Below are 27,029 nucleotides of genomic sequence, written 5' to 3' on the forward strand. Positions count from 1 at the left end.
AGAGGGAGCGGACCCCCTCTGTCTCCCATTAGCACCCTGCAAATGAGATCACAGGGTGCGGATGCCAGTACAGACAGGCCAGGGGTTAGTGTAGGCCCCAAGCCTGCCTCCAGCGTTTTCCAGCAGGTTCTGCCTCTCTGGCGCAGCCTGCTGGTCAATGTTAGTATAGCACGGACATTAAAATGCATTGCACTATAGGACAATGTATTTTAGAATAAAAAATCGTTTAAAAAATGTTAGAATCAAAATATCACCTATTATAGTGGTTAAAAACGCAATAAAAAAAAAAACATTCCAACTAATAAAAAAAACTTTAAAAATAATTGCAAAGATAAAATCTCCACATATTTGGTACGTGATAACGAAGCGTATTATGCAAATATCATGCAAATTATTCTGTGCGGTGAACTCCGTGAAAAAAATAATAATAAATAAATAAAAATGCCAGAACTGCTGCTTTTGCTTAGTCGCCACCAAAAAATAAATAAAAAAATGATCAAAAACTATGTAACCCAAAATAATACAGATGAAAACTAAAAAAAATCCTGCAAAAATTAAGCCCTCATTCATCTCTGTATAAAGAACAATAAAAAAAAAGTTATGGATCTTGGGTTGCGGCAATGCAAAAATATATATATATATATATATATATATATATTTTTTTTTTTTAAAGGTTTTTATTGGGCAAAAGTAGTAAAACGCAAAAAACTATTGGGCTCATATATCAAACTGGTGTAAAGTAGAACTGGCTTAGTTGCCCATAGCAACCAATCAGACGCCACCTTTCATTTTCCAAAGGAGCTGTCAAAAATGAAAGGTGGAATCAGATTGGTTACTATGGGCAACTAAGCCAGTTCTACTTTACACCAGTTTGATAAATGACATCATATAAGTATTTGGTATCACAGTAATCGTACTGACCCAGAGAATAAAGTTATCTTGTTATTTATGCCGAAAAATGAATGTCGCAAAATGAATAATGTAGAAAATCTGTGGCAGTATTGCTGTTTTTTTCCTACCGCTCACCCAGAAAGACTTAATAAAAGTTAATCAGTAAATGATGTGTACCCCAAAATGGCACAATTAAAAACTACAACTTGCCCCACAAAAAAAAAAGCCCTCATTTGACTATATAGGTGGAAAAAAAATCTCTTGGAAGGCAACAATAAAAAAAAATTGCTTGGTTAGAAAGGCCCAAAACAGGTTGGTCACTAAAGGGTTAATACTTCTGCCACTATATTTTAGTTCTACACTAGGATAAGCTCATTTATTTTGATAATTCAGTCAGTGTCCTTACATTCCTATGTAACATTATAGACAACACATTGTAGTACCACAATGAGTTTAAAATCTGGGCTCTGCTACATCCGTAGATTTTATGGCTAATGGTCATTTAGCTAAGTAACCTTTGGTTGCAATGAGATAATAAATACTGGTAATTTCCAAATAGCACTCTAAACACCCACAATACATACTTGTATGTAAGCATATCCACTTTTGGACTATAAGGGTTTCAAAATGGAGTCTAAGACATCAGAAAATGCTAAAATGCTCACTTGTTGCTGGCATCAGATCCCTGTATACCATTTTACATCAACATTATTCAACTAGCATAGCCAGTTCAGTTTTTGAAAACACATTAAAAAGCAATTCTGACTTCTGTGGAAACTGCTGTAGGAGACAACTTTTAATAGTACAGTATCCCCAAAGGCCAAAGAATTTCTGAAAAGGAACATTGTATTTACTGTCATTTTTGTATCTTGTCCCTTAAAAGCCCCATCAGTGTACCTTTCTCTGAATGATACGCTGTAATTTCTGCTTGGAGGTACTTGAGCAGGGATACTAGGGAATTACATCTTGTGCAGTTGTACAATATACCTTTATAGGTAGAATAATGTGAACACAAAAAATAGTAACTAAAAGGAAATCTAGCCCAATAAGCCTATTGATAATCTATGGTCTTCTCATATCATTTCGGGTACAGACATTTAGTCTAGCTTCAACTTTCTCCCACTTGCACAACAAAAAAAAAAAAATGTAGGACATCATAAAAGTGAATTATACACTGCCCTGCATAATAAAGTAAATGCTTTGCAGAGGAACTGCTAAGGTATTGGCTGGCTTCACTGTCTGCTAGCTCCCATATACTTTAGTCCAGTGGGCCACATGTATGTCGGGCCACCCTTCCTATATTTGACTGATGTGATTTGGTGGTTACCTGGGGACTGGGTCTCAGAGATTGGATCAGGATACCCACTAATTTAGATCGCTACCTCCGCAAATCTTACTTCTGGCCTGACCATAGTGATAAAGAAAAACCGTGCAGCAAGATAAACTGTATTTTATGCTGTCCTACAGTCAGGTCCATAAATATTGGGACATCAACACAATTCTAACATTTTTTGCTCTATACACCACCACAATGGATTTGAAATGAAACAAACAAGATGTGCTTTAACTGCAGACTATCAGCTTTAATTTGAGGGTATTTACATCCAAATAAGGTGAACGGTGTAGGAATTACAACAGTTTGCATATGTGCCTCCCACTTGTTAAGGTACCAAAAGTAATCGGACAGAATAATAATCATGAATCAAACTTTCACTTCTTAATACTTGGTTGCAAATCCTTGGTAGTCAATCACAGCCTGAAGTCTGGAACACATAGACATCCCCAGACGCTGGGTTTCATCCCTGGTGATGCTCTGCCAGGCCTCTACTGCAACCGTCTTCAGTTCCTGCTTGTTCTTGGGGCATTTTCCCTTCAGTTTTGTCTTCAGCAAGTGAAATGCATGCTCAATCGGATTCAGGTCAGGTGATTGACTTGGCTATTGCATAACATTCCACTTCTTTCCCTTAAAAAACTCTTTGGTTGCTTTTGCAGTATGCTTTGGGTCATTGTCCATCTGCACTGTGAAGCGCTGTCCAATGAGTTCTGAAGCATTTGGCTGAATATGAGCAGATAATATTGCCCGAAACACTTCAGAATTCATCCAGCTTTAATTTGAGGGTATTTACATCCAAATCAGGTGAACGGTGTAGGAATTACAACAGTTTGCATATGTGCCTCCCACTTGTTAAGGGACCAAAAGTAATAGGACAGAATAATAATCATGAATCAAACTTTCACTTCTTAATACTTGGTTGCAAATCCTTGGTAGTCAATCACAGCCTGAAGTCTGGAACACATAGACATCCCCAGACGCTGGGTTTCATCCCTGGTGATGCTCTGCCAGGCCTCTACTGCAACCGTCTTCAGTTCCTGCTTGTTCTTGGGGCATTTTCCCTTCAGTTTTGTCTTCAGCAAGTGAAATGCATGCTCAATCGGATTCAGGTCAGGTGATTGACTTGGCTATTGCATAACATTCCACTTCTTTCCCTTAAAAAACTCTTTGGTTGCTTTTGCAGTATGCTTTGGGTCATTGTCCATCTGCACTGTGAAGCGCTGTCCAATGAGTTCTGAAGCATTTGGCTGAATATGAGCAGATAATATTGCCCGAAACACTTCAGAATTCATCCTGCTGCTTTTGTCAGCAGTCACATCATCAATAAATACAAGAGAACAAGTTCCATTGGCAGCCATACATGCCCACGCCATGACACTACCACCACCATGCTTCACTGATGAGGTGGTATGCTTAGGATCATGAGCAGTTCCTTTCCTTCTCCATACTCTTCTCTTCCCATCACTCTGGTACAATTTGATCTTGGTCTCATCTGTCCATAGGATGTTGTTCCAGAACTGTGAAGGCTTTTTTAGATGTCGTTTGGCAAACTCTAATCTGGCCTTCCTGTTTTTGAGGCTCACCAATGGTTTACATCTTGTGGTGAACCCTCTGTATTCACTCTGGTGAAGTCTTCTCTTGATTGTTGACTTTGACACACATACACCTACCTCCTGGAGAGTGTTCTTGATCTGGCCAACTGTTGTGAAGGGTGTTTTCTTCACCAGGGAAAGAATTCTTCGGTCATCCACCACAGTTGTTTTCCGTGGTCTTCCGATGTTGCTGAGCTCACCGGTGCGTTCCTTCTTTTTAAGAATGTTCCAAACAGTTGTTTTGGGCACGCCTAATGTTTTTGCTATCTCTCTGATGGGTTTGTTTTGTTTTTTCAGCCTAATGATGGCTTGCTTCACTGATAGTGACAGCTCTTTGTATCTCATCTTGAGAGTTGACAGCAACAGATTCCAAATGCAAATAGTACACTTGAAATGAACTCTGGACCTTTTATCTGCTCACTGTAATTAGGATAACGAGGGAATAACACACACCTGGCCATGGAACAGCTGAGAAGCCAATTGTCCCATTACTTTTGGTCCCTTAACAAGTGGGAGGCACATATGCAAACTGTTGTAATTCCTGCACCGTTCACCTGATTTGGATGTAAATACTCCCAAATTAAAGCTGACAGTCTGCAGTTAAAGCACATCCTGTTCGATTCATTTCAAATCCATTGTGGTGGTGTATAGAGCCAAAAATGTTAGAATTGTGTCGATGTCCCAATATTTATGGACCTGACTGTATATACCGTAGGCTGTGTGTCAACAGAATTAGGAGGAGAGTAAAAGTTGAACACTTGTTCCTGTTTTTCAGACCAGTTAAATTCTGGTGAAAATTGGTGATCTGCTTGCAAACAAAAGTTTGTTGATAGATGAACAACTTGAAACTAGATCAGAAATCAGGTAATCTGCAATTCTTGGATCTCCAAAACAGTTGATTTCAATGGGGACAGTTGCCAATTTTAATAATTTACAGAACTATATGATGTAAAAGGACACTTCCATCAGAAAGGGATATTTTCTATGAAACTCAGTATTCATAAAAAAAAAAATCTAGAATTTTTGGCAGTTTTTCTTTTCCATTTTGGCAGTACCATACCCTTAATAATTAAATAAAAAATAATGTCCTTCTGTAGCTGTGAACACAGAATAAAAAGCTTCTTATATAGACAGATAATCCATTGTCACTTTGCCGCTGCTGTGAAGGAAAAGTGTTATCTACAAGAAATCCTTATAATAATAATAAAAGATGCCCACAGGAAAACACTGTATTGAGTCACTACAGGGGTAGACACTCTCTGGTCCTCACCGAGTGGTCTGACTGAAAAAGTTAAGCAAGGCTGGTTCTCACGCTAAAAGTCCAAACAAAGAAGGAAGTTAAAGAACCAGGACAGGAAGTAGAATACAGTGACAAACAATTATATCCAGAAAACCATCTGCCAGGTTTTTTTGTTATAAAAAAAATGCATAGAATATTCATATACAGGTGAAACTCGAAAAATTAGAATATCGTGCAAAAGTCCATTTATTTCAGTAATGCAAATTAAAAGGAATTGCATTCATGCAGCTTAAAGGGAACCTGTCATGTGGATATTTGATTATAATTTAACTAATTATATACAATCAATAACTACTAAAAAGTGCCTTAGATGTATTCACTTACAGGTGTGACAGATGGTTACCTCATAATATACACACAAAGATGCTGCAAGCTAATGAGCTGATTTGAGTCCAGCGTGATGTCATTGAGTCCAGCGTATATTTAATTCAGAGCTATAGCCACTCCCCTGCCCACCTGCTGCTGATTCATATGGAAAAAAAACTGTCATTCATCAGCAGGTGGGCGGGGAGAGTCAGGAGCTCATAAATATTCATGACTTATCATTATCAGCTGGAGATTTTCAATACAAGATGTTGGCAGATTGACTGGGTCAATTAAAGAAAGTGACCCAGCATTTTGCTAAGAGAATCAGTCACTTTTTAATGTTGCCCTTAGTTAGGACACCATAAAACTGGTGACCGGTTCCCTTTAAAATTAGAATATTGTGAAAAGCTTCAATATTCTAGGCTCAAAGTGTCACACTGTAGTCAGCTAATTAATCCATACCCCCTGAGCAAAGGGTACCTCAAAATTGTGACTTTGGGGTTTCATAAGCTATAAGCCATAATCATCCAAATTATAACAAATAAAGGCTTGAAATATCTCGCTTTGCATGTAATGAGTCTATCTCATATGTTAGATTCACCTTTTAAGTTTCATTACTGAAATAAATGAACTTTGCACAATATTCAAATTTTTCAAGTTTCACCTGTATGTGATAAAAGAAAATAATGGAAGTGCTTGACACTGCAACTCAGCGCCATTCACTTGAATGGGACAGTGCTGTGCCCAAGCCACTTGACTAATGAACGTGACGTCACATGGTCTAGGAAGAGGCCCAAGTGCTCACTGGGCGTGGTGTGAGCCAGAGCCATGGACATCAGCACATGGAGAGCTAAGTACTGATTAATGTAGCGACATCAGCACATGGAGAGCCAAGTACTGATTAATGTAGCGACATCAGCACATGGAGAGCCAAGTACTGATTAATGTAGCGACATCAGCACATGGAGAGCCAAGTACTGATTAATGTAGCGACATCAGCACATGGAGAGCCAAGTACTGATTAATGTAGCGACTGATCACCGCTAAATCTATATCTCCCACTTGTTGCTTTATTAGCCCAGTTTGGATGGAGGCTACTGGGCAATTGTTTGTTATTTGTAGATGTACCAGTCCCCTGATGATTTGGCCGTGGGCCATTGAAACGCGTCGGGACGTGCTGTGAAATTGGTATGAGTGTGCGCACGATTTTTTGGTTTCCCTGACGAAGCTGGGCAGTCATCGCCGCTATATAGGGACAACTAGGGACACTTAAAGAGAGGTGTGATGTGGAGGAAGCTATAGGGATATACAGTGATAAGAGACCCAGTATCTGTGTCTCTTTAACCCTTACTCCTCCAAACACTTAATTTTAGTGTACCCTCCTCTCTTAATATACTTATTATATACCTTTTAAATTTTTGCCTTTTTCTTTGTATGCATGATCACTTTATACTTGCACGTGTTATGTAGTAGAAATATGGGCCTATCTTAGCAAGGATATTTATTAAAAGTTAAGTTTTAATAAGGTCACCGACCATTTGTTAATTTTATTAATTTTTCTCGTGTTACCCATTATAGAATAAGTCATTGACCATTGATACCCTGGTTGTGAGAGTAGTAATTTCTAAAAATTTAAACAAAGCGCTGTCACTCACCATGCATGTGTCCAAGTCTTCCAAACGCTCCATCTCAGAGAGTTCTTCAATGGTGGGAACAGAACGTTTGGTTGACTTCTCCTCCACAGTCTCTATCTCTATAGATTCTTGATGTAGAAGTGGCTTTCCCCGCTTGGAGAGATGATCAGCCTGGATGCAAATTTAAACAATTGAGTTACTGATCAAACTGAAAATGTTCAGCAATAACAGGGACCTTAACCATCATAATGTACTACGCTACTACCATTAATTCTGCCTGTTTTTCTAAAGCATCAGATGACAAAATTTGGTGCTCAGGCCCAAGGATTGAGGAGAAAATTAATCAACTCATCAAACGTCACAGTTCTATAGGTGCCACATTAGTCGCAGTGAAGTACATATAGTTACATAGGCAGCTTTGATTTTAATAAAGCAAACTCCTCTGAACTCATGTCAGGGGAGTGGCGGGGAAGGCTTACAAAAACCGTAGAGCTGCCTATACTAATAAAGCTTTTTCTTTTTATTATTGCATTCAACTTATTTCAGGCTAAAAATCTATTTTTCTGGTAACAGTTTTCTTCTACAGCTTTGAGTTCCAGTAAATTTGCAGACTAGCAAGATCTCTGCTTCATACTGAATTCGACAGAGAAATGCTCTGATGATCTGTAGCTCTCATCTGTACTTTCCTAAGGCCACCTGCACACGAGTGCGGAAGTTCAGTGCGGATTTATGTGCGTTTCTGCAGCATATCTGCACCAAAATCTTTAATTTCTAATTGCAGAATTTGGTACAGAATAGATGCGATTTTGCCGAAGATCTCACCGTTCCATTGAAAAGGGTGAAATCTGCATCTAAAACCTCAAACATAATTCACATGCTGCAGATTTGGAAATCCGCAATGCAGGTCAATTTCCGCAAGGAAACAATCCACAAAGTGTACATGCGATTTGTGTAATCTCATACACTTTGCTGGTACTGTACTAGGCTGCAGTTTTTCCGCACAGGAATCTGCGTGGAAAAAGAGAGTATTCCACAACGTGTGCATGTAGCCTAACAGCTCATTATAGTTACATTGTTATCAGTTTGATAATAATTTAGCTTAAAGAGTGTTTATGACCTGTCAGGAATTCAGAGATAAGGGCTACAAATCCAGCAGACTGAGCAGTTCTCTGATGGATTTAGTGTGAAGCAGAGAGCTTGTTGGTTTGTAAATGCACTGAAACTGAAAGCTGTAGAAGAAAAATTATTTTTAGCCCAAAATGAGTAGAAGACAGTAATTAAAAAATGCCCCCAAAGGTGTTCATAGCCTTTAAAAAAAAATTTGTGTGAGTTGCTATAAACTTTTCCCACTATTACCACACCACTGTTGTCTTAATGTCACCCTTGCAATCATAGTTTAAGGGCTCATTCAGACGGCCATATGTTTTGTTCCGCATTGGGACCGCAAAAGATACGGCCTGCGGCACCGCAAAAAATATAGAACATGTCCCATGTTGGTCAGTAAAACTCTGTGGTCTCATTCAAGTCTATGGATCCGCAAAAAAACAGAAGACATGCGGAACCACTGAACCATACATTCCGTTTTTTTGCGGACAAACTGAACTGTCCGCAAAAAAAAAGGATCCGCATTTTTGTGGAGTGCAAAAAAAATACTGCCGTCTGAATGAGCCCTTAGGCCCCTTTCACACGGGCGAGTATTCTGCGCGGATGCGATGCGTGAGTTGAACGCATTGCACCCGCACTGATTACCGACCCATTCATTTCTATGGGGCTGTTCACATGAGCGGTGATTTTCACGCATCACTTATGCGTTGCGTGAAAATCGCAGCATGCTCTATATTCTGTGTTTTTCACGCAACGCAGGCCCCAAAGAAGTGAATGGGGTTGCTAGGAGACGATCGGGATGGAGACCCGATCATTAGTATTTTCCCTTATAACATGGTTATAAGGGAAAATAATACCATTCTGAATACAGAATGCAAAGTAAAATAGCGCTGGAGGGGTTAAAAAAAAAATTATAAAAAATTTAACTCACCTTAATCCACTTGCTCGCGTAGCCCGGCATCTCCGTCTGTCTCCTTTGTTGAAGGACCTATGGTGAGCATTAAATAAAGTTACAGGACCTTTGATGACGTCACTCCGGTCATCACATGGTACGTCACATGATCTTTTACCATGGTGATTCACCATGGTAAAAGATCATGTGACGTACCATGTGATGACCGGAGTGACGTCATAACAGGTCCTTGAACTATAATTAATGCTCACCACAGGTCCTAGTCAGTAAAAGAGACAGACGGAGATGCCGGGCTACGCGATCAAGTGGATTAAGGTGAGTTAAATGATTTTTTTTATTTTTTTTTTAACCCCTCCAGCGCTGTTTTACTATGCATTCTGTATTCAGAATGCTATTATTTTCCCTTATAACCATGTTATAAGGGAAAATAATACAATCCACAGAACACCGATCCCAAGCCCGAACTTCTGTGAAGAAGTTCGGGTTTGGGTACCAAACACGCACGATTTTTCTCACGCGAGTGCAAAACGCATTACAATGTTTTGCACTCTCGCGGAAAAATCGCGGGTGTTCCTGCAACGCCCGTGTGAAAGAGGCCTTAGTCTTACATGATATAAAAAGTATATTGAGTACATTGACAGAGGCGATAAAAAGTCTGACGTTAGCTGTCACTTTCGTGCAGTTAGGGTACACACTTTTTTGCTGCATCAATTTATACTTCTCATTATACAAATCCCAAAATTACAATTTGCTTTAGTTGCGGCCTCAACTAATCTCAATAACGTGCAAGAAATAATTAAAAATCATGACTATGAAAGCTAAAATTAGGATGATGCATGTTCTGCTCTGCTAAATGTTCTACTTTCACTTGCTAAAATCATGCGAGAAAACAATTCTACAGCCTTGCCATGATACTTGATTAGACTTTCTACACACATCTATTCCTACAGTGGCAGCTTCATAGGCTATAAAATGGTTACATAACCCCAGCACAAATCCGTATATTGTAAATCGACCAAGCACTGGGAAATACTTTACCAGACAATGCTCAATGGCATTTCATAGAAAATGTTTAATTAAACAAAACATTGAAAGCATGCATTGAGGTCATAAAAAACATCGTAAACTGAAACATGGATTTAAAAAAATAGGCAGTTATATTAAAGGCTGTCCGTGCCGTTCCGCAAATTGCGGGACGCACACGAACACCATCCGTGTTTTGCGGACCGCAAAACACACAACGGTCGTGTGCATGTAGTCTTATACTGTGATATCACTGTGTATGTTATACCAGTTATGTGTATTATCCCTTTCTAGTGATATATTATGAATATGTATGCATTATCCCTGCGCTGTGACATCACTGTGACTTTATTTTCCTGTGCTTTTACTTTAATTCAGTCATTACCCTTCTGTCGTGACATCACTCTCTCTATTACCCATGTGCAGAGACCTCATTCTGCACTGCATTCGTGTCTGCACTGTGACATCACTGTGTTTGTTATCTCTGTTTATTATCTGTGCACTTATTATACCTGTCGGGGGAGTAGCTAGAGGCTCATCGGCCCTGGTGCAAGAGTTCAGCTTAGGCCCCCCCTTCCCTCAGTTCTTTGTTGCCAGGAGCACATAACTTTCCTGCTGCCTGAGGCAAAAATTGAAACGGCACTCCGCCCTCCCTCCCCTCGCCACATTCCTGACCTAACCCCTTCCCCTCCAGCCAGAGGTGTAACTTGACCAGTGTGCACATTCCATAGTAATGGTGTCTTCTTATCAGGGGTGCACCTAGCCCTTCTGCTTCCGGCTCAGGCAGAGCGATAATGATGACACCGGCCTACAGGAACTAGGACTAAAGCCTATTAGAGGAAATGGTGGGCCAGGACGACATTGCTCTCAAGCCCCGTTGCAGCATTCAGCTGTATTTCTGTCCTGAGTACAGCAATGCAATTGAATATGTAGAGATGAGCGTTTCCACAATGAAAGCGCTCATTGCCCATGGGCCTTCTGCTGACCCCTCTTGTCCCTACCTGGTGCTGCCTGAGGCGATCGCCTCATCTGGCCTCATTGGTGGTGCACCCCTGCTTCTTATGCACCAAAAGAGTTTTCAGGCCCCACTCCTGGGCCCAGTAGATACTGCTACCTCTGAACCCCTATAGCTATGCCTCTGATACCTTTACTGTAACATCACACTATTTATTATATCTATGTTGGGATACTATGGTGTGCATTATCCATGTTCTGTGATATAACTGCAATATTTACTTCTGTGTAGTAACATCACTGTGTGCATTTTCCCAGACTACAATTTAAAAAGGTACACTTTGTAGTTGCACCTTGGAACTACCACTCCCAACAATTTTTCTTCCACACAGGAGGATACCAGTACAATATATATTGCTTGAAAGATGGGGAATCCTGTTACCCATTTGCACTCGCACTTAGGAAGTTGAAGTTATGCAGTTGAATAAAGTATACACTTTCATATTTACATGCCCTAAAAAAGTCTTATTCCAAATGGGAATGTACACATGGCATAGGACCTATTAATAATTTCTTTCATAATTAATTATTTAGCTTGTCCGAGATTTTGATATTGATGACCTATTCTCAGAATAGGTCATCAGTATCAGATTTGCAGGGGTCCGATCAGCCGTTTAAAGAGGCTGTGACACTCTAGTGAGCGCTGCGGTCTCTTTGTAGGCAAGTGACATTATCTTCATTGGTCACATAGCCTAGATGCAGCTTAGTCCCATTCAAGTGAATGGAGTTACGCTGCAATATCAATCACAGCCGCTACATAATAGATGGCGCTGTGCTTGGTGAGCTGCGGGGAGGCTACATGGGAGTGTTGGACACACTGACGATCCGATATTGATGATATATCGTGAGGACAGGTAATCAATATCAGAATCCAGGAAAAGCCATTTAAAGGGGATGTCAGGGATGAACAAAAAAACAGGACAAGGTTAGTAAACCACAAAATAAATAAATAAATAAACCATTACTTGTGATGTCATATCTACAAACGTGACCACTGCAGCCAATCGCTGGCCTTAGTGGTCTCACTGCTAAAGCCTGTGATTGGCTGCAGCGGTCATGATTGTTGATGTGTTATCGCTGTTGCAGCAGGGAACAATGGAGTGACTGCACTGGAACAGCAGAGCATTTAACAGGTACAGTGAATGGTTCTTATTGTTTTATGCAATGTACCCCTTTTTTTTCTTGATCCTGGACAACCCTTTTAAAAAAATTTATCTGCTTTTTTTTCATATTTTCAAAGCACATAACCTTTAACATGCACAGCACTGAAATAACTGGTAAGCAGTGTCTATGTGAATTCTTAGACTGCAGCAATCAAGATCCTCTTTGCATAGGGTATAACATGGTTCATGCAGACATATAAAATAGAAGTATCTTGGTAAAAGACTGAGCTGCAAATGCACAGTTTTATCTCATTACTACAGACATTGGAGGAAGCCGAGACCATGGCTAGTTTTCTGAGATCATATATTATGTCAGACAGAAGCACAAAGACCTCAGCAACTTCTCCCACTGGGATCTCTGTCTGAAAGCATCAGAGTCTGTAAATGACTGTTTCAAGTGCAACAAACCCTTATTCCCTGTATTTTAGTTCTATCGGCAACACTTTAACTCATCCACTAGACAATGTAACAGGAAAGATGGCAGACATCCAAATGATTTAAAAAGCTCAAAGTGCCATGAAGGTACCAAAAGAGCTTGTTGACAATATGTGACTACATTTTATTCTGCATTAGTCTGTATAACATGTACATGGATTCTGTTAAAAACATGAGAGCACATTTATCTGCAAAAAATATGAAAAATAATAAATATGTGAATGGATGAATACATTGCCTGTCATAAATGTATTTCTTGCTATGACTGGTACTTTATAATCAATAGCAGAATTACATCTTGGGAGCCTAGTGCCTTAGACTCCACCTAACAAGTAGAACACACCTTAAAATTTAATCTGTCTGGTGATTTCTGCTGCACTGAGAGCATGATAAGATAGAGGGAGAGAAGGTGAGCTCTGCGATACACAGATTTATGTGATCTGGCTCAGGATTTCTAAGAAAAACCTAGAGTAAATCCAGACCGGACTCCTAGAAGGACAGCGAGAGTCCCAATTATCCTGAACACACACAATGATCTTAGGGGGGGTCATTTATGACCAGATATACACCACTTTTGTGGCGTATATTTGGGGCAGATTCTGTCGCACGCCATAGTCCTGTTAGGATTTACGCTGCTTTTTACTCAGAAATCCTTCTTCATAAAAAAAACTATATATTGTATCACAGAGCTTAGCTTCTCTCCTTCTATCATATGCTGCTCCTCGGGCAGCAAAAATCACCTGACAGGTTGATGTAAGGTTTTAAAATATTTGACTACCACCCTCTGCGGCCTTCCCCATATCCTTCCTTGTGTTCCCTCCCCCCTCCCACAGCACCGCTAACTAACAAATAAATATAAATAATTTACATATTATTACAGGTGTTCAGCAAGTGACCAGAACATTCTATAGGCACCAGCCTAACTATGCCTAAGGGTATATCCGACCCTTTGCAAATACAGTAGTTGTATATCTATATACAGGTATATACACACACACAGACTGTATATACAGTATTGTTCACATGTTATTGATACAGAATTAATTTACATAGATTTTTTGATATTAACAATATTTTTAAGCGTATTATGTAGAAAAACTACTCAGCACCCTTCTTGGCGAGACAGTTATAAACTACAGCTAAAGTTTTATTATGGACAGATTTAAAACATAGCCAAATAAATATTGCAGTTTGAAACTGCCTAAGCAAAGAGCCTCCGTAGATGCCTTTCGGCTATGTTTTTAATCTGTAATGCGGCAGTTTTTAATCTTTGCTGGATAGTGGCGCTGGATAGTTTTTCTTCACAACGTGCTTATTGGAGCTAAATTTATTCTTTTGCAAAACAAATTATTTATTTTTTTAATAAAAGTTTTTATTGTTTTTTCACAGAATGATAGAGAAAAGATGTACAGTACAACATGGTATTGGAAATCAGTATTCAAAGTCTCGACTTGCAAAAATCAGTTTACATTTAGCAGAAATGAATTCGACAATCAGTTATAGATCACGTTATGAAGTGTTGAGAACTAACAGCCCTAGATGAGAGGGCAACACGTGTGGTGTTCGCATCCCTGGAGGTACGCGAATGGTCGCATTTAAGAATGGTCAGTTAAATATAACATGGAAAAAAAAAACGGAGAAGGAACAAAATAAAACAAAATGAAAGGAGATTGTAGTGAACAGCTACAGGTAACAATGCTCTCACATATCACTGGGTAATGAGAATACAAGCTTTTCTAGTAAGATAAAGAATCCTAGGGGGTGTATTTAAAATGTTGTAGCAAAGGTGCCCAAGTAATGTTCCTAGATTTGGGGGAGATAATGGTATCAGGCAATAGTCGTTCATATCAGCAAGTTGTATTTAGCTCCTGAAGCACTTCTAATATGGTATGTGGGGAGATATCCTTCCAGTGGCGGGTTATCACTAGTTTGCCAATCAGTAGCACATGTCCTATGAGACTTCTATAAGTAGGGCCAATTGACTGTATACTTAGGAACAGCAACGCAAGCTCCAGCGATGGGGCTACTCTTGCCAAGGTCAGTTCTGATACTAAGTAAATATCTTTTGCCAAAAAGTTTGGGACAGGTCCATAAGATATGGTATAGGGAGCCTGTATTGCTACATCCTCTCCAGCAGCAAGGATAAGTTCCTGGGTATATTTTGCTTAGCCTTTGAGGGGTAAAATACCATTGTAGGAGAGTCTTCACCGCTGCTTCATAATGGGTAACACATTTAAAGTTTGTAGAGAGGAAGCCCTCATCTGAGAAGTAATGGCCCAGTTCAGACTCCAATTTTCTAATGGGGGGGGGGGGGATTTGACAAAGGTAGCCTTAGATCTATCTTGTGGAGTGTTTCCTGAAAAGAGTCGGATATTGGTATAGTCTGATAATATCTTTGTTAATCATAGGGGAGATTGGAGGAGTTTAGTGAGGCAATGGCGTATTCTTAAGTAGTTGTAAAATTGAGATAACCAAAAGGGGTTTTTGATCGTTTTGGAAGGGAGGACTCAGTGGGCATCTATAAGTTGTGCAACATTTGTGACCCCTCCAATGCGCCAGGCAGAGAGGTTGATATTAGATATAAGATTCTACAGTGTATGGGTAGTGGAATGGGAGAGAAATGATAAGAATTCCCTTGCATGTTATGGATTTGGGCCCATAGGGTTCCCGCATAAGCTACAGTTAGTAGTTTGGCTTTTGGAGGATGTGGGTTCCAAATCAATTGTATTAGATAGTCCTTTAGTGTGCATTGGCCGATAGATTTAGATTCTATTTGGACCGATGCTTTAGAGCTATTAGGTAACCACCATATGCGAGTAAACGAGAGTCCTATTGCCTTGTGATAGTTTTTAATTGATGGGAGGACAATACTTTCAGCTCTTTCGTTTCTGAACATCAAGGTTTGGGCTATTCTGGGTCTAGCGGAGCTCCACAAGTAGGCATTTAAAATAGACTGAGCTCTCTTGAAAAATATATTAGGGAGGGAAATAGGAAGAGCATGAAAGATGTATTTAAGCTTCGGGAGGGTCATCATCTGAAATGATGCAACTCTGTCTACCCATGACACTGCCTTCATTGCAAAATTAGAGAACTCTTGGGACATAGTAGAGAGGAGAGGCTCGTAGTTCTGTTTAGCGAAACAATTTTTTAACAAGGAGCATGAATTTGAACATTGTTTTCTAAACATTTTCCTACGTGGCGTGTTTGAACATCTACCAGGTGCTCCTAATGTAAAGTGATGGTGACCCACACTAATGTCTCATTTCTATTACACTTATGACCAATGGGAAGGTACCTTTCCTCATAATTTAATCATTCCCCAAAGTATCATTGGGCTATCTGAAGAAACTCTTGTTATTCAAGTACTTTGGTTAGAGAGGTGCTTATAGTATGTAGTTTTACAAATTTTTCAACCTCTCAAACTCAGGAGGGAATAATGCTCTAAAATCACTTTCCACGTGAGCATAATGCCTGATAGGGCTGCATCCCTGCATAATAAACACACCTTTAACTGTTTAATCTGACACTAATCTTTTAAATGTATTCTAATTACTAATTAAGTGCACTGTGGGTGGAGCCTCACGATACAGCGCATCATAGCTTCACCGCATTCACCTCCCAGCTCCTCCTGCACTGGTCTGATTGACAAGGCCAAGATCAATTACACAGGGGATCCATTACACAGGGGAATCTTGGCCATGACAATCAAGCCAAAGTGGGAGGCGCTAAGCGGGAATGGATTGAACAGCTAAAGGTAGACTCCCTCTAAAGTAAAACTAATCATAAATCTTAAATTAAGTACATTATTCAGGAAGGTTGCACATTACAGATATACTGACTTTGTCAACAACATTGAAAAGTTAAAGGGGTTGTCTGGATTACGAGCACACAAAAAAAAAGATATATATTATGAAACACCAGCATTCAACCTTACTGGGTTACATAAGACAGATGATGAAATTTTGAGTGCATTTTCACTTTTCCAGTTTAATTGTGATCTTTGATTCGCTCCCTGTGTTTAAATCCCAGCACAAGACTCACTGGGAGTATCTGTAGCATCTCTGCCTCTCCTTCCCCTCCCAGATAAACGTCACATAAGCCTGCTTGAAGCCTTGCTGCAAAAACCCTGCACTAAGACACTATCACTGCTGACATCACGTCTACAGGGAAGGGTCCAGGAGAATCAGCAGACCACCACCTTCAGAGTTAATGTCATTGATGATGTGTCCACAGGGCAGAGCCTTACAAGCCTGGTCATGCCACAGATGACGCCGTGATGTCATTGGAATAGGGAACCATCACAGTGGAAAATGTCACGTAACCGTGATGAAGTGCTAAAAAATGGGACATTACAGCTCAACAATTGATAATGTGTTTCCTGTCATTTGCACATGGAGAAAGCATTACATACAGGACTTACCAGTTTATGATGGCTGCTTGAAAGTGCATCTAAGATTTCATCCACAATACGGTCAGACAAGAAAGAGGCTACAGTAAGTTTAACTTCACTGTGAAGAAAGAATATAAAAATGCATCTTATCTTTAATGTATAGGCAATATAACCAGAAATTGGCAACTTCTCTGAAAATGAAGCCATGTTGTAATCTTGAAGGACACTGTGAGATACACCTATCATCCTCATAAAGTACTCACAATTAATAGCCTCCAGTCTACACATACGGTACTGTTTATACCCTCCTTTCCTATAAGCAGCAATGCATACGAAAGGATAGGTAGCATTTTATCCAGGTCACGACGTACGGTAATTAATTTAACATAACAAGGCATTAATTAGTTCCCAGAAAAGATCTAGCCATTTGTAATCCATCATTTATGGTTGTTTAATGATATATACACTTTGCTCATATTAGAGCCTATGGGCATACCGGTAATTCCAGCATTTAAAGGGTTACCCTGGATTATCTCCAAGTTATTGTGTAAGCACCATACACAGAAATGAGGTTTCACAAGATTTCACTTTCCTGAATGACTGATATGAAGATGAAGGCTTGGAGGATTAAGAAGAGACACACTGACACATTTATGCCATCTTAGACACTGCCAGGAGAAATGAAATCACCGTTAACATGAGGGAAAACAAACAGCATTAAAACCTGGAGTGAAATGTATTTAGTGAAACAAGGTCAGGAAAGCCTCGATAAAGTCATGGGTTTTAAAGGTCAGCCATTATGGATTGAACCTTTAATCAGCAGCAAAGCATCCTAAGCTTCATGTTATCATCCGAGGCCGTGCTGGAAGAGACAGAGAAAAAGCCTCACATCTTATCTTATTATTTTTGATGTGACACTTTAGGAATCATGAAATATTCATGACCAAGGTTTGCCCACTCATTGGAAAAAAGGGCTACCTAGTGCTTTGAAAAATTCAGCCTTCTCTGCCATTTGCATTTAACGGGTATATTGGCGAGATACAAAAGCAATTGCACTTCAAAAACTCCCAAGCCTTTAATTAATGTCCACAGTGACCAATGTAAAAAAAAAAAAAAATAATAATAAAAAGGAGACAAACACCGCACTAAAACGGTTCTGAAATGTCAAAATACTAGGAATGAAAGAATGTCAACCCTGTCCTGGTATCCTGATAACATTCATTAATCAATGTATGATTATGGGGGATCCACCTCTAGGACCTCCACCAATCATTAGAATAAAGGAATAGAAGAGCTCCTTGAAACGCCACTTCCCTATTACTATGGTACTTTGCATGGCAACATGCAAGCATGGTCCTGCAGCTTAGCCCATTCCTATGTATGTAGCAGAGCAGCAGAACCTGGCACATCCATCCCCTTATGGATGTCACTGTGGCTGTAAAGTCCAATCATCGTAGCAAAATCCATCGCAGCCACATCCATATAGATGTTCCTGCGGTGGATACTTCAGTTAATAAGGGCAAGTGCCACTGTCGGTGGATATCCCATGAGTCAGACTCCTCTTGATCATACATTGATGACCTATCCTGAGGATACTGTAGGTCATCAGTAAAAAATAAAAATAAAAATCTCAGAAAACCCCTTTAATTTCACGTTTGATCTGGTTCACATATGGGGAGTATTTCCGTTTACATAAGGTGGGTACTCTAAGCATAGACTATTCACTACAGTAGTAGTACTCTATTCTTCCTAGAGACTGTGGACAAGAAGAACCTGTACAATGTGTTCTTCATAAGAGGCTGCAGGCTATTCTGCCTGCATAAAGTAATTGCACTATAATTATTTTCCTTTGTTCGGCTATTAAATTCAATCCAGTATAAGAGGAGAAGAAGATTTGCAGCCCTGTGTAATAAACCTTCAGTCTACAATGAAAATGCAGCAAACATTAAAGGATTTACAAACATGATTAGGAAGAATCAATTGTAGTTTGGCTTTTTAGCTCCAGCGATAAGCAGCAGAATATGCATATTATTTCACTCAGGCTGCAGACATGAAATTCACTGAGGCCACTCTTCTGTGGGGTTAGAAATCGGGTCAAACAGGAACTATCCATCTTGTCCAGTCTTGGCTTCTCTGATAGCAGTCCTCAGACAATAGTCTTCCCTGTAATAGTCAACCATCACGATAAGCCTGGACACTGTTGCAACCCTTTATAGGGATAGCTTACCTTATTTTGTTAAGAATATCTATTCCAGATTGCTCCAGTAAGACATTTTTGACAAAGTTACGAGGAATGGAAATCTTCTCAGTGCTGGCTTCAATAAGATCTTGGCGAATATGAGTTTTTTTCATCACATTTGGACATAGGTTCTCGGCTGCATCGACCATAGATTCCAGAAGTTGCTATAAACGAACAGAGAATGTACAATGCTTGAATAAAAAGAAAAATCTGCATATCCCTGTCACTTTGTTGTACTGCAAGGACTTCATATTATTAAGAAACCAAACCGTCTCGACAAAGGCCCCAATCTATGGTTGCTTGGTGACATCCAAATGAAGGAGGAATATTTTAAACTTTATTATGGTGTCTTTTTTACTAAAGTACCAGCTTTACCAGTTTCTCCAATATTACTAGATGCAATGGTTATGTTTGCCCGGAACTACGTAAATGGAACTTGTCATCAGAAAAACGACCTATTGTTTAAATCATGTTTTTAGGTTTACCATATTTTTAAAGAATTTTTGATGATGTTATATTTAATTTTCCAGGTCAATATCTAGAATTAAACAAAAATCATAAAACCCTGCAGTTTTTGCACTGGCCACTAAGCCTAATAATAGGCACCACTTCTTTGTCTGTACAGATCACTTTACTGCAGTTACCTGCTTATCTGTCATTCTAATCCTGCCTGTAATGATATCACCTCTGTGTATAGATAGGACAGGATTCACCATTCTCAATAGGTGATTGTCAGAGCTTATCTAGTCTTTCCCTGTACAATGACCTCTGCACAGATCATGCCTAGAAAACTCTCCCATATAAGTCAATGAGGTCGCCTCCTGACCATTGTGTCTATGGCCCATGGGGCTGCCGTAAAGCAATTTTCTTTATGCTTCTAAATGCTGTTAAGAACACCACAGGCAACATGGCCGCCCCCATAATCATGTTCAGTAAATAGAATAAAAAATCTGAAATCAATCAGAAAAAAAAGTTAAGTGGTTTCAACTGGCAGATAAAATTTTTGGTGAAACATTTCCTTTAAAACACCCTGCCACCCACCTCCTGCTTCATCATGCATGCCTCTCTGCTTCTAAATCTCATTCTACGTGCTAACATCTAGCTAAATTTATACTGGTGTCAAAAATAGATAAAAGACATAAATTTTTAGCCTCAGGCTTGCTGCAAATACTCTCATAGAAGGCGATAAAAAGTAAATAATGCATCTCCCTAATGCCACTAGAATATAATCAATATCGGATCTGAATCTTGCTGTAGAATAGGTGACGTTACGATACCACAAGAAGTGCAAAGCAGCATCTCTTTTATAGTCCACTCATGCCCACTGTTGGTGAAGAACACAGTCTTGTATCTAGCTTCAGAATGCCTGCAATCACTAGTCTTGAAGGAGGAAAAGGGAGCCCGATATTCTTATTCAACTATCAAAATAATTGAAATCTCATTTTTGCCTTTGATATGAGAAACAGGCTATTTAGGATCCTCTCTAAGGGCTCATGCACACAAACGTATTTTCTTCCAGTGTCCTTTCCGTTTTTTTTGCGGACCGTATGCGGAACCATTCACTTCAATGGGTCTGCAAAAAAAAACCGAAGTTACTCCGTGTGCATTCCGTTTCCGTATTTCCGTTCCACAAAAAAATAGAACATATCCTATTATTGTCCGCATTACAGAAAAGGATAGTACTGTTCTATGAAGGGCCAGCTGTTCCCGTTCCGCAAAATACGGAATGCACACAGATGTCATCCGTATTTTTTGCGGATCCGTTTTTTTACAGACCGCAAAATACATATGGTCATGTGCATGAGTCCTAAGATAGCCAGGAAGAGCAGTAAAGGTCAATACTCTATGCCATAAATGCACAGTTTTCCAAATAAGAGATTTAAAAAGCGATTCTTGAAGTAAAAAAGATTTTATAGCCATGTTGCCCTTTTTTTGCTGCTCATCATTTCTTCTTATAATAGTAAATAGTAGTAAAAGAGGTGCGTTTAAATTATTTGATAATTCAATTAAAGGGTTTTTTCAAGGTTTTGATACTGATGACCTACCCCCTGGATAGGTCATCAGAATCTGATAGAGGGGGTGTGACAACTGGGACCCCCGCAATCAGCTGTTTGAGAAGGCACTGGCGCTCCTGTGAGCGCCGGACCTTCTCTCAGCTTACAAAGCACAGCTCCGTACATAGTATAGTGGCTGTGCTCGGCATTGCGCTCAGCCCCATTCTCTTTATGTCGGGGGTTAAAAGACAGAAGCGAGAGACCCCAGAGAAGGGAGTTCCAGTTTAGAGTCTGGAGGGAAGATTTGGGGAGCTGAGGCTAGCACATTAGAGGACACTGGAAGGACAAGCATCACTTGTGGGGGGACCTGTATGAGAGAAGCTTAGGCCAACATTCAGGAGAGAAGCTCATCAGGAGAAGATCTGGAGGACCGCTGTCTCTGTTACTAGTAAGCGTAGTTGTGTGAACTATATCCCCTTTGCTGTATATCACGGTCTACTGTATTAAATTCTGCTCTGTGGACTGTATTTTCTGTCCCATTGGACTATACTGGGTCCCACGGACTATTTTCCCTGTGCGGTGCAGTGCTGGTTAGGCATTTCTTACTATACCTGCAATAGACGTGGTTGGGGCTGGCTCTGTTGATTGTACAAGAAGTTAAATGAACCCGTGATAAACTGGATGGCAGCAGTGGGATCAACAGTGCACAGCCCCATGGAGAATCACCCAGAGAAGGAGTACAGAAACTGGACTGCACTGAGCATACAGGGGACTATCTAAAGAAAAAATTATAGATCTGATGGCCTCAGCCTAAGCTCCCCAGATCTGCCCTCAAGACTCTAGTCAAGAACTCCCCTCTTTGGGGTCTCTCACTTCCATCTTTTAATCTCGACATTTCAGCAGTTTCAAGATGCCCCTTAGCAATGGAGGCTGTATTCCTCAATCTGGATATACAGGGAGCATCTGCAAGACCTGGAAAATAGGGTGCTTCAGAGATTCCAAATGTCTAGTTTCAGCAGGAGGTCGTTAGGTGTAGGCCGGCAATGTTTAGCTGGGGACAGACCCTGAAGCTAATGAGATCATCTCTCCCCAATGTGGTGCTGACTTCCAAGTTGGAGCTGGCTGGGCTATACACATGACAAAACAGGCAAAGCTCACATAATATCAGCCATGAATGAGACAAATAAAAGAAAAAGAAAATGAAAAAACATAATTGGGGATTACGAAAAACATGACCGAGAATCACAATGCACTATGACACTTGGTATTGCAGCTCAGCCCCATTCACCTGAATGGGACTGAGCTGCGCCTAGGCCATGTGACTGATGAACGTGACATCACCGGCCTAGTGAGAGGCCGCAGCAGTCTCTTTCCACAGCTGATCTTCAGGGGTGCCAGAAGTTGGACCACCACTGATGAGATAATGATGACCCTTTAACCAATATAGTTGTCATTAGAGCTCCTATAGCACTTGGCACCCTGGCTCAAAAGTCTCCCTACTTTCATTCATTGTTTATTCAAGAAAATCACAATGTCAGGAAGAGGGATGAGATATAAATACAACCCTGTGATGTTCAGCTAAGGATACTTTCACAAATACGTCAAGAAAACAGCCTTCCGGAGTCTTCCAGATTCGTCACAACCAGACAGTGCCGCATGCCCGCCAATACCCATTAACTATAACAGGATTTGGCGGGGATCCGGCACCCCCTGGCAGATTACCTAGGATTCGGATGGACAAAAATTGCTGCACGCAAGTTTTTTTTGTCCAGCCGAATACCAGCATATACTGTATGCTGAGGAGCGGCTGGATCTCTGTCGCATCCCATTATAGTCAATGGGGGTCTGACTGACATTCCTTGGGCCCACCAAAGGAATTTATTCTCGAGTCAGACAACTCATATATCATCAATAAAGCTTGATAGGTTTTTAATCAAATAAATTGATCCTAGTATCAAGTGATTGGCTTCAAGGGCAGCCAAATTATTTATTTTCTCCTGGATGTTTGGGGCCTATTATAATATCGGAGCCTGGGCTCATTTGAGTATCCTCTGGTGGGCCAGTTCAACCCTGTACCTAAGGGCTCATGCCCACGACCGTATGCATTTTGTGGTCCACAAAAAACAGATCCGCAAAAAAATATGGATGAAGTCCGTGTGCATTCCGTTTTTTTTGCTGAACGGAATAGCTGGCCCCTAATAGAACAATACTATCCTTGTCCGTAATGCGGACAATAATAGGACATGTTCTATTTTTTGCAAAACGACATACGGAATGCACACGGAGTAACTTCTGTTTTTTTGCGGACCTATTGAAAACGGAACGGACATGGAAAGAAAATACATTTGTGTGCATGAGCATAAGGAACAAGTTATATTAGGTAGGACTATATTGAGAAGCTGTAGGCACTCTGTGCTGCTGTATAGTGCTTCAGTGTGCTAATGTACTCTACCCTAGGTACAGAGTCTAGATAAACATAGCTTCGCGGAAAACGGTTCACGGACCCATTCGAGTCAATGGGACCGCTAAAAAACGCGGAGGCACACAAGATTGTCATCCGCGTCCGCGCGTCCGTTTTTTTCCTATCATTTGCATGGCAAACCTGTCAGACTTTTTTTTACATTCCTTTATTCTGGTGGTCCTCCAAAAATATAGGAAGACACACGGAAACAAAAACGGAAACGGATCACGGAACAACGGAACCCCATTTTGCGGAATGGAACACAACGGTCGTGTGCATGAGGCCTATAAATGATCTGCAAACTGTGACTCTCCAGATGTTGTGAAACTAAAGGCTCTCATGGCATGCTGAGACTTATGCATTCACTGTAGCTGGTGAAAAGACAGGAGGTAGAAGACTGAAATATATACCAAACACATTAATAATTCATGTGAGCATTGAAAGCCCATGTTCAATAATATATAGACAGGCAATGATAACTCCCAAGTGTACTACTTCCCAGCTGGAAATGTTGGGCAATGTAGTTCAGGGATGACATCATTGAGGGATGAAGTTACTTCTTGCAGAGCATTTAGATTTCTCCTTTAAAGTGGTGTGCGGTGGAATTTATAACAGAAAAAAGAATGATAGATGTAAAGCTGGTTTCAAGCCAGTATATTACTGCTGCATATACTTAGACTCAAAGGCAGAATGAGAAGACGTTGCTGAAATCACATGACACGATGCAATACTGCCTGTGGCCAATCTTAGTCACCAATAATTAAGTAAAGATTTTATAAATCATATTTTACCCCTTTTATACCAAAGGTTTTTTCGTTTTTGCATTTTCATTTTTCTTTCCAGTCTTCACGGAGCTATAACTTTTTTCCAGTCACATAGCCGTTTGAGGGCTTGTTTTTTGCAGGTAAGTTATAGTTTCTAATGCCACCATTTAATATAGCATACAATGTAGTGGGAAGCATGAAAGAAAAATCCAAATGGGGTGGAATTGGAAAAAAAAAAAACGCAATTCCGCCACAGCTTTACCGGTTTTGCCTCTACAGTGTTCCTTATGCAGAAAAACTTACCTGTGCCCTTTATTCTCTGGGTCAGTACAATTACAATGATACCACATACGTATATGTTTTTTTTTTTATACTAAAAAAACAAAAAATTTAAAACTTTGAAAAAAATAAAAAAATTTACATCACAGTATTCTGACCTCCATAACTTTTTTTTTTTATAGTTATAGCTACCTAGCTATGTGAGGCATGTTTTTTGTGGTACCATTTGTCCTTTTTATTGATACTATTTTTGTAGTGCATGTGGCTTTTTGGTCACATTTTGGCCACACTACTCGGAAATCTTTTTCTTTAATAATATACATTTTGGGCTCAAATAAATGAAACAAGTCCCAATTTACTAGACAATACAATAGTTCCAAATCGGCATTGTGATTCTGCCTCTGTATAACAGGATAGGTGGCATGTTGCTTTTATGTAAATCATCATGACTATTACTACTGGTACTATTATCCTGCTTTTAGATGATTTTACATGACAGTGATATAGGCCCATTTTTGGGCACAATCAGGCAGTTGCAACACCCACAAGTCTTTTGCTTATTGGCTTCTCACTTGTAATTAAGAAGAAACATTATAGAATTCAGCAGAATCACATTATAGAATGCCAAAAACATCTGCTTCATCAATAATTCAATGCTATATTCTTACAACCAATTACTATTCTTGATACTACAAAAGAAAAGAAAAATCTGCCGCTATCTACTACATTTATGCTCTTAATCTTCTTTTTTTCATATTTGTTATATTTTTGGGCAAATGGTTAAAAATATAGATAGTCTTGAAATTAGAAAGAAGGTAAAGAGATTACTTTCATGTGTAAATAAGCCATACATTTCTGTAGGTTGTTCTAGGCTATAATGTGAAGACATTTTAATTAGCTTATCCATAGGAGTCATGTTCAAAGCCACTGAATCTCAGCCGAAACTCCAATTACAAAAGGAAAAACTCATTGTGGAAACGTTTCACAGATACGGTCATATATGCCTATTAATTCAGCTCAGGATCTGTAGATTGCTTTATATTTTGCTAAAAATATTCCGTACTCATGAGTTAATGGACAACTCCAGCCAAACTTGCCCAAGATTTCCAAGTTACAGTCACAGGGTTCCTTATGAAATCTATAGTGCTATCCCCTGCCCCTCAGCAAATTACTTAGGGGGCATAGTGGGTTTAACTGAGGTCAAAACTAAACTGAGGATTGGTTGAAATTTTCATTTTGTCCATTTTTTATGTTAACATACCTTTGACATGGATTATGGCCTAAACTCATAATATAAAGAAGCAGCATAAATTGAAAAAGAGCTTTGAAACAAACACTGTAGAGCTTTGCAGGGAATGTGGAACCTATATTCTTTTCCTTCTTAAAACCAATATGCAAAGAGGTATCTCCCAAGAAAGAGAACCATCTTGCCAAGGCCACTTATTGGAAGTGGCTCCCTATGTGTCAAGATCTGACTTTCCAACAAGTCTTGGGATTTAACAAGGAAATATAGCCAAGCCAGATATCCATCTGTAGACAGCTGTTTCAGGGCACTTGCCCTCATCAGTAGAGTAGGATTCTAGCTGGCTTAGTGAGATGCCTTGGAAGATTCTGCACCATGCCTAAGCTTTTTAAAACCGGATAGTGACACATTCTTTTTTTTCCAATCAGTTTTTTTTTTCTACTCATGCTCTGCTCATTCTGTCCTAGTCTACACAGCAAAGCTGACAGAAAATAGAGCGTGTCAGCCTATGATGCACACTCCAGTGGCACTTATAAAAACTGGAATATTTCAACTTTTTGACTTAGTCATATGGAAAAAAAAAAACAATAAAATAAAAGAATAGTGTATAATAAACCTGATTTAAATAATATGCGAGAAACATAGCATAATATAAAAATAACATAAAATACAGTTGGGAGCTACACAGATGCAGATGTTCACTGTGATATATGGTATTTTGCTTGTCTTTTCTCCGCTCTGTGATTCAGAACAGTTTCCTGTACAGAATTATATAGTTTATCCTCTCAATGCAAATGTGTTGGTCAAAGGCAGCGAAGGTTAATTTTGCCATAATTAAAGCAGAAAATTAAAATTCTGAACAACGTTAGATTACATTTTTGCCTTGCTAACTTTTTCATTTAGCCATGCAATAATACAATATGATTTCTCATAAAATGAAGTACAGATTTA

The 27,029-nt window shown here is 39.6% G+C and overlaps 1 protein-coding gene across 1 annotated transcript in view; it reads right to left on the reverse strand.

The window, feature by feature from the left end:
* The window catches only part of CARMIL1 (capping protein regulator and myosin 1 linker 1), a 361,872-nt gene that overhangs the window by 87,368 nt on the left and 247,475 nt on the right, over positions 1-27,029 (reverse strand). The window contains exons 27-29 of the mRNA XM_040433531.1: positions 19,326-19,501; positions 17,129-17,216; positions 7,078-7,227 (exon numbers count right to left, since the gene is read on the reverse strand). Coding sequence (XP_040289465.1) covers positions 7,078-7,227; positions 17,129-17,216; positions 19,326-19,501 — 414 coding nt within the window. The remainder of the gene's footprint in view (positions 1-7,077; positions 7,228-17,128; positions 17,217-19,325; positions 19,502-27,029) is intronic.

This window comes from Bufo bufo, chromosome 5 (assembly GCF_905171765.1).
Source record: "Bufo bufo chromosome 5, aBufBuf1.1, whole genome shotgun sequence".
NCBI lineage: Eukaryota > Metazoa > Chordata > Amphibia > Anura > Bufonidae > Bufo > Bufo bufo.